Below are 18,174 nucleotides of genomic sequence, written 5' to 3' on the forward strand. Positions count from 1 at the left end.
AGATTTTGAAGAATACCCTTATTTTTGTATTTTCATTGAAAGACATATTTTTGTTTGGTATTTTCCTTGAAGAAACTGAAAATAAAGGAAAATTGCCCCATTTCCTAATTTCTGTGAATTGACAGCATTGGCTTATTACCAGATGGTTAACAAGAATTCCTAGCAGAAGAAAAAATCATAGACAATTTTGGGACAACTTTGTCATGGTCTGTGCCCCAGAATACGGATCAATAGACGCAACGACGTTTCTGTGGACAGAAGTGAAAATAAACCCACTTTTAGGTCATATGCAAGTTTAGGTTATTACTTATTAGCAGATATATCAAAAGAAATAAAAATGTTGCGTTATGTGGGAATTTAACTTAAGCTAAATGAAAGTAATAAAGATACAGACAACTTAAGAAAGTAATACCACATTAATGTAGTACTAAAACTTATACTGAATAGATTCGATTTGGAACGGTCTTCCCGTGAATGTTTTCCTCGAAGTTCTCGTCAAAAGAAGATTTACCAGATATTTAGAGCCCCATGACGAATTGAGGAAAAGGATTAGCGGCCTATCGACTACTTAAAAGAGCCTGGTCCTGCAAGTTCAGGAAAATAACTAAAATCAACTTTATTTGGATACAAATATGTTTACCTGATGGGCACACTCGTTTTCATTCCTCATAACCCTTCTTAAGAAATATGGATGCGGTCGACTGTCCCCTGGAGCTTCTTCCTCTGTTGATACTCTTTTAGAGAACCATCTCTGCGTTCGTATGGCGGAGCATATATTAACAGCTATCAGTATTTGAAAGAATACGAAAAGCCATACAAAAATCTACAACAAAAAGATACTCCTTTAGAGAACCATCTCTGCGTTCGTATGGCGGAATATATATTAACAGCTATCAGTATTTGAAAGAATACGAAAAGCCATATAAAAATCTACAAGGAAAAGAAAACGTGATCATTTGCACAAATAAGAAAATTCTTGATGTCTGGTTTAAAGAGAATGGGAATATTATAAAAATAGTCAGCTGTTTAGCGTGAGATGATAGGCATTCAGAACTATTAAAAATGCCCTTCAATCACGAAAGTGATTGAAGGGCAACTAGCCTCCTTCTCACGCTCACCATTTTCCCGAACACATTCAATCAAAATTATGAGAGAGTCATTTTGTTCAACGTAGTTGAAAGGTCCGGAAATTTTGTCTTTGAGGATGACAAAACCCACAGGGCAAAGGTTTTAAGCTATGCCCTGGGAGCACATAAGGTTTTTATAGAAGGCGTGGTCGCAGAAACTTCGAAAAGGTTTCATTCAAATAAAAATCGAGAGGGCTAGTGCCCTTATTAATAATCAAAAGCGATCGAAGGGCGAATGCCCAACACCCCCCACGCCCATAATTTCCCCAAACACCTCCGATCAACATTTTGATATAGCCATTTTTTTGTACGTAGTTGAAGGGTCTGGAAATTATGTCTTTGAGTATGACAACCCCCCTACAGCCCTCAAGGCTAAGGTTGTAAGTTATGCGTTGGGGGCATATAAGGGTTTTTATAGATAGCGGTGTCGTAAAAACTTCAAAATGGGTTCTCTCGACTGGAAGCTAAGAGGGCTAGTGCCCTATTTAATAGCCGAAATGAATCGGAGGGAGAATCACCTCCCCCGCTCCAATGCCCATTATTTCCCCAAACATTTCCTATCAGCACTTTGATAGGGCCATTTTATTCAATGTAGCTGAAAGGTTAGGAAATTATATCGTTGAGTATGACAACCCTCCCCCAATAGCCCTCAGGACAAAGGTCGTAAGTTATGTTCTTGGGGCATATAAGGTTTCTATAGAAATTTTTGTCATAGAAGCTTCAAAAAGGGCTCATTCGATTGGAAATTGAGAGGATTAGTGCCTAATTTATTAATCGAAAGTGATTTTTAGAAGTACTTGAAAGGTTTGAAAATTATTTCTTTTAGGATAAAAAATCCCCCAGCCCTCACGGCAAGGGTTATTAGTTATGCCCTGGGGGCATATAAGGTTTTTTATAGAAAGCATGGTCATATAAACTTCAAAGGGGGCTGATAGAATTGGCAATCAAACGCTCTAGAGCGCTTTTTAAGAGTCAAAGTGACCATAAGGCAGCTACCCCCCTCCCCACAAACACACCTCGTATTGTCTCGAAATGCATCTAATAGAAATTTTGAGATAGCCATTGCATTCAAAATACTCAAAATATCATATAACAAGGCTTTTGGGGTTGAAACAAACCCCATAGATTAGGGGCAAGGGGTTTAGGTTATACCCAGGGGGTATTTAAGGTTTTTATGGGAGGGATGGTTGTTTAACTTTAGAAAGAGGCTCAGTCTTTTCCCCTCAAAAAGACTATGTCAATATAAAACGAGCAGAAAATAATTAAAAAAACTTTTTCCACAAAATCAGTTTTTCAAAAAAAAGGAAGAACTCCATTAAACCAAAAATGAACAAAAATAGTACCAAATAATCTACCGATCATACAACTACCACAAATAAGTATCAATAAACAAACGAAACCCAAAACAAACAGAAATAAAAATAAATAGCAGAGTCAAACTCAAAACGAGCAGATATTAATACGAGTAGAGTTCTAAACCCCTATGCATTCTAAAAGAAAGAATATACTTCGTACTTTACTGAAAAAAATCTATTAAATGTTTGCATTTTTATAATTTTAAAAAATCAAAAATTAGTTAAGATTTTAAGGAATAAATATCAGCATATGTATATTAAACTAACAATGCTCATTTTTTTCAGTAAAATCATTTGAATTTTTGATCAACATTTTAATATGGCCATTTTGTTCAACGTAGTTGAAAGGTTTGGAAATTATGTCTTTGAGGATGAACCCCCCCCCCATAGCCCTCAGGAAAAGGGCCCAATATAAAAGGGGCATATAAGGTTCTTATAGAAAGTTTTGTCGTAGAAGCTTCAAAAAGGGCTCATTCAATTGGAAATTGAGAGGACTAGTGCCTTTTTTGTTGGTCGAAAGTGATCAGAGGGCAAATGCCCCCCCCCCATGCCCATCATTTCTCCAAATACTTAAAATCAAAATTTTAAGAGAACCATTTTTTTCAGCGTATCAGAAAGGTATGGAAATTATGTTTTTGAGGATAAAAAATCCCCCAGCCCTCAGGGCAAGGGTTGTAAGTTATGCCCTGGGGACATATAAGGTTTATATAGAAAGTGTGATCGTATAAACTCTGGAGGGGCTCATTGGATTTGTAATCAGACGCTCTAGTCCGCTTTTTAAGAGTCAAAGTGATCGGAGGGCAGTTACCCCCCCCTCCCCCCCCCCCCACACACACACACGTCGTATTATCCCGAAATGCATCTAATAGAAATTTTGAGATAGCCACTCTATTCAAAATAGTCTATTCAAAAAAGTAAATATCATATAACAAGGCTTTTGGGCTTGAAACATACCCCAGATATTAGGGACAAGGATTGTAAGTTATGCCCAGGGGGTATTTAAGGTTTTTATGGAAGGGATGGTTGTTTAAATTTAGAGTAGGCTCAATCTTTCTCCCTGAAAAAGACTATGTCAATATAAAACGAACGAAAATTAATTAAAAAAAAAACTTTTTACACAAAGTAAGTTTTTTTTAAAGTAAAGAACTCCATTCAACCAAAAATCAACAAAAATAAAATCAAATAATCTACCAAGCATACAACTACCACAAATCAGTATCAATAAATAAATGAAGCCCAAAACAAACAGAAATTAAAAAAAGAACAGAGTCAAACTCAAAACGAGCAAAAATTAATATGAGTAGAGTTCTAAACCCCTATGCATTCTAAAAACGAGAATACAATCTGTACTTAACTGAAAAATTCTTTTAAATGTTTTCAGTTTTGTAGATTTAAGAAAATAAAAATTACTTAAGATTTTAAGGAATAAATATTAGCATATGTATATTAAACTGACCATGCACATTTTTTTTTCAGTGAATTCATTTGAATTTTTTTCAGTAAAGTACAAATTACATTCTAGCTTTTTATTATAATTTCTGTTCGTTGTGAGTTTCATTGACTTATTGATAGTAATCTAGGGTAGTATTACACTTAGAAGATTATTTGACTTTACTTATTCTGATATTTTACTTAATGGAGCTCATTATTTTTCTTTGAAAAATTTCCCTGATGGAAAAAGTTTCTTAAATTAATTTCTGTTCGTTTTTATGGATATTGTCTTGTTCATAGAAAAAAATAATATTGCTATTTGTTGAAGAAGCTTTTTCAAAAAATTTTAATCCTGACACAAACAGTATTTTTTAATTTATTCTTTTAAGTCCTGAAGTTGGCCTGAAAAATAAAACTTAATATCATTCCCAAAAGATTCAATCTATGCTCTCTGACAACCTTGATACACTTACATATTTTTATTTATTTAAATCGTAAGAGCAGAAACCAGCCTGAAGTAATAGCCCATCGCCCTGCCCATCGCCCTATGTTCAGTGTTGCCAAATTTTGAAGAAAACACCCTTCGCCGATCGCCCAATCTTTCAAATTGATTACATTGTTGCTTAATTTTGCCTCCTATAACCTAAGGAACTATTGAAAATACCTTAACACAATTACGTCAGAGCAGAGAAGATTCTAAGGGGTCAGCTATTACGTTAGGCTGGTTTATATTACTTCAGGCTGGCTGGATTCTAAGGGGAGATTCTATTACTTTACTTCAGGCTGGTTATAAACCAGCCTGAAGTAATAGCCCATCGCCCTGGCCATTGCCCTATGTTCAGTTCAGAGTGGTTATAAGGGATATAAAGTGTTTGTAAGTCATCAGAAGCATTTGTAAGGGATTTAGAGCAATTATAAGTGATTTAAATCGTTAATAAGCTATCTAAAGTATTCATAAGTTGTCTAAAAAGTTTACAATTGATCAAAAGTGCTTATTAATCGATCTAAAGCATTTATAGGTGTTCATAAGCGTTTACAAGTGATCAAAAGTGTTAAAATGATTTTGGTTGCTTGTAAGTAATCTAGAGTGTTTTCAAGTGGTCTCATGCAATAGATGTGGCTTTGCATTACAAGTGTTTTAAAGCAGTTAAAGCGATCTGGAGCCTTTATAAAGATTTTTAAGTGTGTTTAAGTGTTCAAAGCCTTTATAATTGTTCTAGAGCGTTTATAAGCTGTCCGAAACGTTTTTAAGTGATCAAAAACCTTTGTAAGTGATCCAAAACGTTTATTAAGTTATCCAAAGTTTTATTATCTTAGGTGATTTTAAATGTTCTAAGGCAAATAAGTGATTTAAAGTGCTTACAAGTGATTTAAAGCACTTTTAATTCATCTAAAGTTCTTACTAATGATCTAAAGCAATTATAAGTGACCAAAAATGTTTTAAGTGATCTAAAGCGTTTTTAGTGAACAAAAGTGTTTAAAGTGATCTAAAGCTTTTATAAATGATCTAAAGTTTGTATAGGTGATTTAAATTACTAATAAAAATTTAAATCGCGGTTATAATTGATTAAAACATTTATAAGTCAATACGTTCTAAATCGTCTTCTAGAGCAGTTATAAGTTATCTAAAACGTTTTTAGAAGATCGAAAGTTTTTATAAATAATCTAAAGACTTTTGAAGTGGTCTAACGCGTTTACAAATGATCTAAAGCATTTATAAACGATCAAAAGCATTTACATATTAAGTAAAGAATTTATGAGTTATCTAAAGCGATTATAAATGATCGAAAGCAAATTAGTCATTTCAAGTTTTTATAAGTGATTTAAAGTATTTTTCGCTGATCTAACGACTTTATAAGTGATATAAAAGATTTTATAGGGGAGCTAAAGTGTTTGTAACTCATCAATACTAGACCTACTCTAAAATGTTTTAAATTATCTTTAGCGTTTACAAGTGCGTTAAGAAAGAAAAAAAAAATAATATAGGGTTACCAAAGGTTTGGTCCATGTGCTGACATTTAAAAGAGACCTAAACCGTTTATAAGTGCTCTAAAGCTTTTATAAGTGATAAAAGCGGTTATAAGCGAACTAAAGTAATATAAGTGATCTAAGCCTATCTAAGTAATTAGAAGCATTAAAATCTAAGAGCATTAATTAAAAGCGTTTATAAGTTTTTTCAACTGTTTATATGTGGTCTAAAGCGTTTGTAAGAGATTTAAAGAATTTATAAGAGAATTTAAAGTGTAAGCGTTTACAATCATTCTAAAATATTTATAAGTATTCTGAAGCATTTATAAGTGATCTAAAGTTTTTATAGTCTATCTAAATCTTTCATGCGTAGCCTATGTGGAGAAAAAGTAAGATCTGAAGTCGTTTATGCGTAATCTATAGTGCTTATATGTGATCTAAAGCGTCTAGAAGTGATTATACGTTATCTAAAGTGTTTTCAATTTATTAAGATGTTTTTAAGCAATCGAAAGCCTTTTAAGGGATCAAAAGTATTTTTAAGTATTTACAAGTGATCTAAGTGTTCATTAGTTATCTAAAATGTTAACAGTAGAGTAAAAATGCTTATAATCGTTCTAAGGCATTGTCTTCAAATCGTTTACAAGTGAACAGCAATGTTTTAACTGATTCTGGGCGTTTATATGTAATCTAAGATTAAAGAAGTGATCTCACGATTTATATATGGCTTCACATTTATAAGTGTTTTAAAGCGTTTGGCAGTGACCTAGAGCGTTTATAAAGATCAGGCACGTATTCAAAGCCCTTGTATGCGTTCTAGAGCGTTTACAAGTTGTCCAAAACCTTTTTAAGTGATCAAAAGCGTTTTTAAATGCTCTAGAGAGTTTATAAATGATCTAAAGCGTTTATAGCACTATGAAAACACATATCAATATGAAAAACGTGTTTTTAAGCGTGTATAAGTGCTCAAAGCCTTCAAGGATTTAAAGATCTTTGATCTTGATCCTTAGATCATTTGTAAGCGCTTTAGACCGGTTATAATCTCTTTAGATAATTTATAAAAGCTTTTGATCCCTTTTAAACGTTTTAGATAACTTATAAACGCTCTAGAACACTTTATAAAGGCTTTGAACACTTTTACGCACTTAAAAATCTTTATAAAGGCTCTAGATCGCTTTAAGCGCTTTAAAACCCTTGTAATGCAAAGGCGCCAAGAATCGTTTAGATGGCCGAACTTGTTTCTTCCGCATTCTGTTAGGAGTTAAGCAAGGTTGCGTATTGTCACCTCTACTTTTCGTAATCGTCATTGATTACATACTGCCAAGTACAAGCACAGACGGAATCCAGCTGAATCCAGAAACACGCCTCAGTGATGTAGACTTCGCTGACGACATCGCGGTCCTAGAATCATGCAAGCAAAGACTCCAAGAGCTCCTTGACAAAGTGAGGGGGAGAGGTGGCCATGTCGGCCTGAAAATAAATAATGAGAAAACAAAATGCATGACTACCACAGATTCACCCTTGAGCATCACATGCGGAGACCAACACATAGAGCAAGTCGTCCATTTCAAATACTTGGGAAGCATAATAGAAAGTACCGGATCGACCTCAAAAGAATTGATCAAAAGAATCGGCCAAGCCAATGGGGCCTCATAGATTACGTATGTATGGCGGTCCCAAAGCTTCTCTATACGGCTAAAGTTACGACTCTTCAATAGCAATGTTATGCCAGTGCTGCTTTACGCCGCTGAAACCTGGCAACTGAACCACGAACAAGAGAGAAGAATACTTGCTTTCGAAAACACATGTCTCAGAAGAATTCTCAACATCCGTTGGCAGCAGAGAATAACAAACCAATCCATCCGTGACAAGACTGGCCAGCCTCTTGTGACATATATCTTAAGAGTCCACCGATGGAGATACCTTGGCCACGTACTACGTATGGACAATCTCCGACTACCAAATGCAGCGCTCCATTGGCAGTCATCGGGTCCACGCCAAAGGGGCAGAACCAGAAACACCCTGCGTCGAACGTACCAGACAGATCTCCGTAACCTGCACACATCAATCCAACCTCAGTGGGAGGACATACTTGCAGCAGCAAACCTGCGGGAAGATTGGCGGCTCCTTCTTGATGCCCTTGGTGCCTCTGGAGGTAAGGTAATGCAAAGGCGCAGCTATAGCGTGAGGCGCATCTATATACAAACAACCAAAATCATTTTAAACACTTTCAATCACTTTTAACCGCTTGTACATGGTTTAGAACGATTATAAGCACTTTCGATCAATTGTAAACGTTTTAGATAACTTACGAATACTTTAGATAACTTATTAACGATTTAGATCACTTATAAATGCTCTACATCACTTACAAATGCTTTTTATGACTTACAAACACTTTATATCCCTTATAACCGGCCTGAACTGAACACAGGGCGTTGGCCAGGGTGATTTCTTCAGGCTAGTTATAAACCAGCCTGAAGTAATACCCCTTAGAATCTCCTTTGCTCCGAAGTAATATAAACCAGCCTGAAGTAATAGACGACCCCTTAGAATCTACTCTATTCTGAAGTGATTGTGTTAAAGTATTTTTTTAAACAGTTCTTTAGGTTATAGAAGACAAAATTTTGCAACACTGTAATCAATTTGAATGATTGGGCGGTCGGCGAAGGGTGTTTTCTTCAAAATTTGGCAACACTGAACATAGGGCGATGACCAGGGCGACTTCAGGCTGGTGAGCAGAAGTACTAATAGTGGGTGCCCTTAAAGTTTCAACTTAATATGCCCAATCGTTTTCGGCAACCATAAACATAATGCCTTTTGATTTCGTTTAAAGCAGCATTTAGTTTTAAAGCATAATGGGCCAATTAAATAATTGTGGAGGGTTGACATGCCCAAAATCCATAAAGACATTGTTGCTGGACCGTTCTTCTATGCTGAACAAAATAGCTGTCTCAAAATTTTGACTTGATGCATTTGGAGAATGAATGGGCTTAAGAGAAGGGCCGCTTGCCCTCCAATCTATTTTTACTCTTAAAAAGGGAACCAGAGCTTTTAATTTTGAATTGAATTAGCTCCTTTAAAAGTTTAAATGGCATTTCTAGCTATTTTAGAGAGGTGCTGTCTATGATATTGCTTATATTCTCTTTTGAAAATCTGCATGCATATAGTTTCTTCATTTATTTGAAAACTCCCCCTAAACGTTCTCTAAAAGCTTCATGAATACCCTCAACGTCATTAGTTACAGTAACTGTAGTGGTAGGGGAGAGTCGGGTACGTTTGGACACGGGTCCGCTGAGACACGGGTACTTTTGACAGAAAACTTCAAGCTAAAAATCTGCCGCTAATCCCACCTCAAACGTCATCTCTTGCATTATCTTTGGATGAAGTATAGTAGTCGCATGTGCAACTTTCTATCACAAAATTTAGGTAAGAACTTTTTTTTTTTAGGTAAGGTTTTTCAAAAATATTTTTGCTTTACGAAATTCTACGGCATTTTTAGGTAAGCAGCTTCTATAAAATTGCTTATAGCCCATTAGATAGAGAAATTTATGAGCTTTTCGATGGTATAAATTTTGTTGTGTTCTTCTGCCATCTAGTGGCTGATTTAATTTTTTTCGTTAGTTCGTACTGTTAGGGTACTCTGGGACGCGTGTTCCGGGGTACACTGGGACAGGTTTAGTTCATTGTGTCCCAGGGTACCCTTGATTGCTTTAGCCTAGAGAACTTTCAAGAGTATGCTTCTTGTCTTATGTTGACTTCTTTCTTTCGTTTTTCTACTCTCGATGGGCCTTGTGTTATTAGGTAGCTACAAAAATCCTAAGAAAAACTCCCAAAAATCAAATATTTTACAATCCAGGCCAATAGTATCCCCCTCAACACATAACATAAATTCCACTAGTTTAAAATAAATTCCAACAATCATTCAAAAAATGACTTCAAGTATATAATCAATAATCTAAAAATTCATAAGAATCCTATACTATTTCTACATTCCCTAAAGATTTACTGAATTTTTCTTTCATAGAATAAACTCCACTAATTCAAATAAGTCTTCAAATCTAAGACCTCAAATCTAAAACCTACAATCTAAGTTTCAAATACTTAAAATACCAGATATATAATTTTTTTCTTTATATCATACAAAATAATATATTATTTATATATTTAATAAAACTGTATTCAATCATAAAACCCATACATTATAATCATTTAATTAAATTTAAATCTTACATAATATATAAGCATAGAAGAATTTAAACTTAATATATAAACTAGAATTTTCGCATTTCATTTTAGAATGCCAAAAACGAGAAAAGCTGATCCGTTGCTTTTCGTCTGTAATGAGAAGGACATGAAGAAAGCAGTAGAAGCTCCTCCCTATGGGATGCCACTTCGAGCAGCTGTGGAAGTTTACAATGTCAAGCGGCCAACTCTTAGCATATATGCCACTGCGTTTCATAACAGAACAGATGAAGAAAAAGAAGAGTTTGACTACACTCCTGCCTATGACAACAGGCGAGTATTTACGATTGAGCAGGAGCTTCAACTTGAAGAGTACTTCCTTCAAGCAGCCCAAATGCAGTATGATCTCTCCAGGAAGAGAGCCAGAAAGCTTGCTTGGCTTATGGTGAAACGAAACGGACTTACATATCCGTCAAGCTGGGACACAGAAAAGTCTGCAGACAAAGACTGGTTGTATGGCTTTCATAGAAAGCATCCTTCGATTTCGCTTCGAAGGCCGGAACCTACAAGTGTCTAAAGAAATATTGGTTTCAATCATGTTGCTGTTGACACTTTTTACAGGAATATAAGAGAGTTGTATTCAAAATACAAGTTCCCTGCTAGCCGGATCTTCAACCTCAATGAGAAGTGGCTCACGAATGTCCAGACCAAAGGGAGTAAAGCAGCTTGGTGCTAAGACTTCCCAAGAGAAAGGAAAGCTGGTGACCATGGTGGGTACTATAAATGCCATGGGAGGATTTATTCCAGCCTCTCTGATGTTTCCCCGAGCAGGTTTTTTAGAAAGGCTTCTGTATGGAGCCCCCCGCCCCTACAGGCCGATGGAACACCAAGTAGAAAGCATGGAAATACTTGGATGACAAAGGAATTGTGCTTTGTGCATTTAGAGTACTTTGTATCGTAGATCAACAAATCTCCTGAGAATTCTCTGTTTATTATGATGGAAAATCCAGAAAGTTACGCCAGTTACGATGCAGTTTCTTTGACCAAAGAAAAGGGAATACATTTACTTACGTTCCCGCCGCACACATCATCCAGGTTGCAGCCTCTTTACCTTTCGGTTTATGGACCTTTAAAGACTTACTGGTGACAGGAAATGGAGAACTGGTTGACACTTCACCCTGGTCCAGCAGTGACGGATTATGAGATCGGTGAATTACTGGGGGTTGCTTTTCCTAAGGCCTTCTCTCAGACTAACATCACTAGCTAGCGGATTCTCAAAGCCTGGAATTTTCCCGCTGAATACTGGAGTGTGGCAAGAGTCTGACTTTCTTCCTGCTTTGCGACGAGAAGATACTACTGAGCCAGGAAATCAGTATGCCACTGTTGACGAAAATATACCAGATCCGCAAGAGCTTCGGTTGAGTCAGAGTCCCAGTACTGCAACCCATTCAACTTCGTTTGTTGTACCAGAAGATATTATACCCCTGCCAAGAAGGGAAGCTACAAACTGAAAGACAGGCAGGAAGCCTGGAGTATCCAAGATATTGACTTCTACACCGGTGAAAGACTCGATCCAAGCTGCAGAAAACTAAAGGAAGGCAAAAAAAAGAGAAGAAGGATCTCAAGAAAAGCAATAAAGCGGCTCCTGCCAAAAAGCCGAAGATTCAGAAGAAAACTAACCAAAAGATTGCTGACGTTCAGTGACGAAAGTGGAGATGAAGCAGGACTGGGGGATTCTGAGTGTGACGACAATTCTGACGACTCGTTCTGCTTTGAAGATTTCCGATTGCCGGAAGAGGATTCTTTGACTCCCAGTATCTGTTCCGGTGACTTTGTTCTAGTCGAGTACAAGGGGGAAAAGGGATCGGAATTCTACACTGGTGAAGTGCTTCAGGCCGAGCCAGACGGCTACACTGTCAATTTTTTTAAACGAACCGTTCCAGCCTGGAGGTTTACGTTTCCGAAAGAGCGCGATGAAGCGTTTGTCGATAGCTCAGATGCAGGGAGGAAATTGACAATTCTAATGGTCTCGGGTGGAACGAAACACATTGCCAAGATAATCAGCTTTAACACACACCTGACTAACTATTCTATTGAATTATTTTTTAAATAAGTTTATTGTATTTTTACAGTTTTATACCACAAAACATACGAAGTTTTAATTTATTTATCATGGTGTCCAAAAGTAATCACAACCTTGACCCATAACAACCGCAAAAGTAATACGCTGGGAACAAATAGGGCCCTCTGAAAAATAAGTCTTGCTAATTTTACTGCGAGCCATAAAAATCTGAGAAAAATTCTAGTAAAAGCCAAATGATTTTGCCAAAGATTGATTTTTGATACAGGAAAATCGGACTGTAAATGTAGGAGATATTGAGCTTTAAGTTGAACTTGTCCCGGCGTTCCCGACTCTCCCCTAGTATTAAAATAAAGACATAATGCCTTCTCGCTAGTTCAAAACCCCAAATAACTTACCCTTAAAGGTCTAAATTAATAATATAAGTTGTTATTTAGATATTGCTTTGCCACCTTTTGAAAGTCCATATGCTCATAGTTTGTTTTGAGTTAGCTTGACGTCTGCCTAAATACTCAGTAAAAGCTTCACCTTAATACCCTTAGCTTGCGCAGTAGTAATAGTTGTAGTAGCATTAGTGGTAGTATGCGCATAGCACATTTGGTTTCTTCGACATCCCCTTCAACACACGCTGCAAGTTTCAGAATACCATCAACAGTTCCTGAAGCAGTTCTGACGCATCCGCTTGACAACCTGTATGGCCACAGTGTGTTTGGAATTAGTTTCATACAGTTTCTATATATCCTTAAGTTTTGCCTTAATATCCTTAGTTTGAATAGTACTAGTAGTAGTAGTAGCAGTAGAATTAGTTGTAGTAGCCTAATCGTTTGTGGTAGCAGTAGTAATAGAAGCAGTAATAATACTAAAAGTAGTAGTAGTATGAATAGAAGCAATAGCGTTGGGACGTAAATATTTTCTTTTGGTTAGTACAACATCCCTCACAACAAGCCCTGTTAGTTTCAATTTCCCACACCAGACTGTTCCTAAGATACTGCTGTTACATCCACTTGACAACCTCCATACAGACGGAGTGATGTGATTCATTCAGTTTACCTCCCCCCTCAAAATTCCTTAAAAGTATCACGTTCATACCCTGCATATAACAATGTATACTACATACCCTGCTACAACAATGCATACTATGCATTGTTGTAATAGTAGTAATAGTATTAGTATTGATATTAATAGCAATACTATTGAATAGCGGTACTACTAATACCAGCAGTAGTATTAACCTATCGCATTTTGGTAAGTAGAACATCCCTCTCATTAAGTCCTAGATGTTTCAACTTAATGCAATGAGCCATTGCTATGAGATTGCTGATATGCTCTTTTGATAACCTGTATCTTCATATACTTCTTGAAACTTTCCTAGTAAAGGTAGCAGTATCAGCAGTATTAGCAGTAGTGTGCACATATTGCCTTTTGGTGAGATGATTCTCCCCTTTAAGCATTATCTGGAAGTTCCAACTTAACACCCAAATCAATTTTGAGATACGCTATTTTAACAGTGAGTATGCACTTAGCTTGTATTAATTTAGTTCAAATTTTCCCTGAAAATTTTAAATGGAGTAGTGTGGTAGTAGTAGTGTTGGTAGTTGTAGTAGTATTGGTAGCATGCAAATAGAGACTTTTTGATCATCTCCCTTATCATTTCCTGGATTTTCCAAATTAATATACTCAGTTATTTCTGTGTTACACCCTTTTGACGATCCGTATACACATAACGTGTTTTGATTTAGTTTAACACTCCCTCAACACTCTCTGAAAGGCTTACCTGAAAGCTTTTCGTCTTCTGGGAAAGTAAAGTTCATACAGGCACACCTTTGTCAAAAACATATACAATGAGTAAACAATGAAAGATTTGCCTAACTTGCAGCTCTTGTCCTGAGGACTGTGGGGAGGTTGACCTCCCCAAAGACATAGTTACTGGACCTTTCAACAATGCTGAACAAAATGGCTCTCTTAAAATTTCGATCGGATATGTTTTCGAAAAAGATAGGCTTAAGAGGGGGGGGGGAGGGATGATTGCCATACATTCACTTTTGACTCTTATGCAGGGCACTAGAAGTTCCGACTTCCAATCAAATGAGCTCCATCCAATCCAAAGTTTCTACAACCACCCGTTCCATTAAAACCTTAAATGCTCCGGGGCATAACTTACAACTATTGCCCATGGGCTCTGGGGAATTGTGTTTACCCTCGAGATATTGTTATATGATTTTTGGACTATTGGTAACAAAATGGCTATCTCACAATTTCAATTGAATGCGTTTCGGGGAAAGAGGATGTCAGTTAGGGGCTATTTGCTCTCCGTCATGTTTGATTCTTAAAAGGGACCTAGAACTATACACTTCCAATGATATGAGCCTCTTCTAAAGTTCACACGACCACTTCTTCGATAAAAATCTCAGATGTCCCTAGGGCATAACTTACAATCCTTACTCCAGGACTCTGGGGGGTTTTGTCACCCCAAAAACCTTATTATATAATCTTTGGACTTTTTTTTGAACAAATGGCTATCTCAAAATTTTTATCGGATGAATTTGTGGAAAATACAACTTGAAGGGTGGGGCGGCCGTCCCCCCTCTCCCCAAAAATAGTCACTGGACCTTTCAACAATGCTGAACAAAATAGCTCTCGTAAAATTTCGATCGGATGTTTTCGGGGATGTTAGGCTTGAAGGGGGGGGAGGCTGACTGCCATCCATTCACTTTTGACTTTTATAGAGGGCACTAAAGCTTCTTACTTCCAATCAAATGAGCTCCATCCAATCCAAAGTTTATACAACCGCCCGTTACATAACAACCTTATGTAACTTTCAATTTGACTCTTAAAAAGGGAAATTCGCTGAGCAAATTGGCCTTCTCGAAATTTTGTTTTGATGTATTTGGGGAAATGAGAGGCATGGGAAGGGGGTTAGATGCCCTCCAATCACTTTCGAATATTAAGAAGGGCATTTTCCCTTTCAGTTTCCAATCGAATGATTTCTTTTGGAAGTTTCTACGACAACTACTTCGATACAAAGTGGTGTGGTCTAAAAAAAATAATGATAATGCATTGTGCCCACATCGCTTTTTACTTAGCCATCGCTATTGTGCTGGCTATGATAAGGGAACTGGAACTTTCTATTTCCAATTAAATGAGCAAAGCTAAAGTTTCTACGACCACTCCTTCCGTATCCAGCGCCTCTGAAAAAAAAATATATATATTGAGGCCTTATGGTTCTCTACTATAGGCAACACCAGAGTGTTGCCTCTAATTCCAATTAAATAAAAAAAAACGAGCTTTTTTTAACTGAAAGTAAGGAACGACGTTAAAACTTAAAACGAACAGAAATTATTCCGTATATGACAGGGGCTGTCCCCTCCTCAACGCTTTGCTCCTTCTCGCCCCTCCTTAACGCTTAGTGTAAAGAGCGAGGCGTTGAGGAGGGGACAGCCCCTTTCATATACGGAATAATTTCTGTTCGTTTTAAGTTTTAACGTCGTTCCTTACTTTCAGTTAAAAAAAACATGTTTTTTTTTATTTAATTTTTGAACATTTTTGAACGGGTTTTGATTTTGGCTCACCGTATATGAATAATTAAAACAAAACTTGCATAATAATTTTACTTTTATTTGGTTAAATGGCTTTCCCGAAACTTGTTTAATTTTATTTACGAACGTTTTTATTAGTAGTAAATATACGTAACATACGAATTAACTTACGTAACGAACTTCTATATTCATATATTTTTAATACGTATATTAGGGGGCTCACCCCCTAGTCAATACCTTGCTCTTTAAAATAAAGTTCGAATTTTGTTCCAGTTCTTTAAAAACGACCGCTTAATCACAAAGGCCGTTAATCAGAATAAATAACTCTTATGAAAGTACTGAAAAATCTTTGGCTTAAAGAGCGAGGTATTGACTAGGGGGTGAACCTAATCATATACGTAATATTTTCTGTTCGTTTTAAGTTTTGATGTTGCTGCTTACTTTCAGTTGAAAAACTTGTTGTTTTTTTATTCAATTTCTGATCTTTTTTTAAATAATGCTGGGAAATCCAGCGTCCCCTTCATAGCAATGTCCCTTCCCCCATGAAAACTTCCTTCATGGAAAGATCCTCCCACATAACTCCCAACCCCCCCCCCCCTCACTCCCTAGAACAAATCCCCCAGAAAACATCTGTATACTTCCCAATAACCAATACTATATGTTAACATTGGGTAAAGTTCATAACGTTCAGTCCTCCCCCCGAGGACTTGGGGGGATTAAGTCATCCTAAAAGACAAAGTTGTCATTTTTCGACCATGCAAAATGGCTATCTCAAAATTTTGATCGGGTGACTTTGGGAAAAAATGCGCTTGACAGGGGGCCTAGTTGCCCTCCATTTTTTTGGCCACTTAAAAAGGGCACTAGAACTTTTAATTGACGTTCCAATGAGCCCTCCGACGATACTCTAGGACCATTGGGTCGATACGATCACCCCTGGAAAAAAAATAAACAAAAAACAAAGAAACAAATTAACACTCATCCGTGATCTTTCTTCTGGCAAAAAATGCAAAATTCCACATATTTGTGGATATGAGCTTGAAACCTCTACACTAGGGTTCTCTGATACGCTGAATATGATGGTGTTATTTTCATTAAGGTTCTATAGCTTTTAGGGGGTCTTTCCCTCTTTTTTCAGCCAAATATTCTCAGTCCCGTAACTTTTGATGGGTAGGACTATACTTGATGAAACTTATATATTTGAAATAAGCATTCAAATCTGATTCTTTTGATGTATCTATTGGTATCAAAGTCCCGCTTTCTAGAGTTTCGGTTACCATTGAGCCGATTCACTCCTTACTTACAGTTCGTTACCGCGAACTGTTTGATCACATAAAATTCATCAAGATTAAAGTTACCCATCACAAGCTACGAGTACTAAAAAATTTACCCGACTATAGGCAAATTTACCTGAAAATTTAGGAAAATTTAGGAAAATATAGGAAAATTTACCTGACTATAGGCCTTTACTATAGGCAACGCTATAGCGTTGCCTATAGTAAAGGCCATACGGCTCCAATGTTTTATTATTTATTATTTTTTCCCAGAGGCACTTCATATGGAAGGGGTCGTCGTAGAAACTTCAAAGGGGGCTCATTCGATTGGAAATGATGAACTCTAGTGCCCTTTTTAACGGTCAAAAATGATTGAAATGCAACTAACACCCCTTCCACGCCCACAAGTTCTCTAAACACATCCAATCAAAAGTTTGAGATAGCCATTTTGTTCAGAGTACTTGATTTCCAAATATAAATTATATTTTTGAGGAGGACACTCCCCCACAGCCCTCAGGGCAAGGGTTGTAAGTTATGCCCTGGGGGCATATAAGGTTTTTATAGAAAGCTTTGTCGTAGAAACTTTAAAAAGGACTCCTTCGATTGGAAATTCAAAGGTCTAGTGCCTTTTTAATAGTCGAAAATGATTAGAGGGCAACTAACCCCCCTTTCACGGTCACCATTTCCCCACACAGATCCAATCAAAATTTTGAGATAGCCAGTTTGTTCAACATAGTTGAAAATTCTGGAAATTAGATCTTTGAGGATAACACCCCCCCCCTACAGCCGTCAGTGCAAGGGTTGTAAGTTATGCCCTGGGGGCATATAAGGTTTTGTATAGAAAGCGTTGTCGTATAAACTTCAAAAAGGGCTCATTCGATTGGAAATTTAAATGGCTAGTGCCTTTTTTAATAGTCAAAAGTGATTGGACGGCAACTGACACCCCTTCCACGCCCACCATTTCCCCAAACACATCCAATAAAAATTTTGAGATAGCCATTTTGTTCAATGTAGTTGAAAGTTCTGGAAATTAAATCTTTGAGCAGCACACTCTCCCAACAGTCTTCAGGGGCAAGGGTTATAAGTTCTGCCCTGGGGGCACATACGGCTCTTATGGAAGGAATGCTCATAAAAAGTTCAGAGAGGGCCCATTTGATTGGAAATTTAAAGTTCTAGTTCAATTTTGAAGCGTCAAAAGATATTGGAGGGTAACCAGCTCCCCCC

At 36.9% G+C, this 18,174-nt stretch overlaps 1 protein-coding gene across 1 annotated transcript in view; it reads right to left on the minus strand.

Moving 5' to 3' along the window:
- Window positions 1-18,174, minus strand: part of LOC148949861 (uncharacterized) — a 58,988-nt gene that overhangs the window by 7,274 nt on the left and 33,540 nt on the right. Inside the window, exon 2 of the mRNA XM_089091339.1 lies at window positions 641-823. Coding sequence (XP_088947465.1) covers window positions 641-823 — 183 coding nt within the window. The remainder of the gene's footprint in view (window positions 1-640; window positions 824-18,174) is intronic.

Source organism: Artemia sp. Qi Xiang Cuo, chromosome 7 (genome assembly GCF_049724085.1).
Source record: "Artemia sp. Qi Xiang Cuo chromosome 7, ASM4972408v1, whole genome shotgun sequence".
Classification (NCBI taxonomy): domain Eukaryota; kingdom Metazoa; phylum Arthropoda; class Branchiopoda; order Anostraca; family Artemiidae; genus Artemia; species Artemia sp. Qi Xiang Cuo.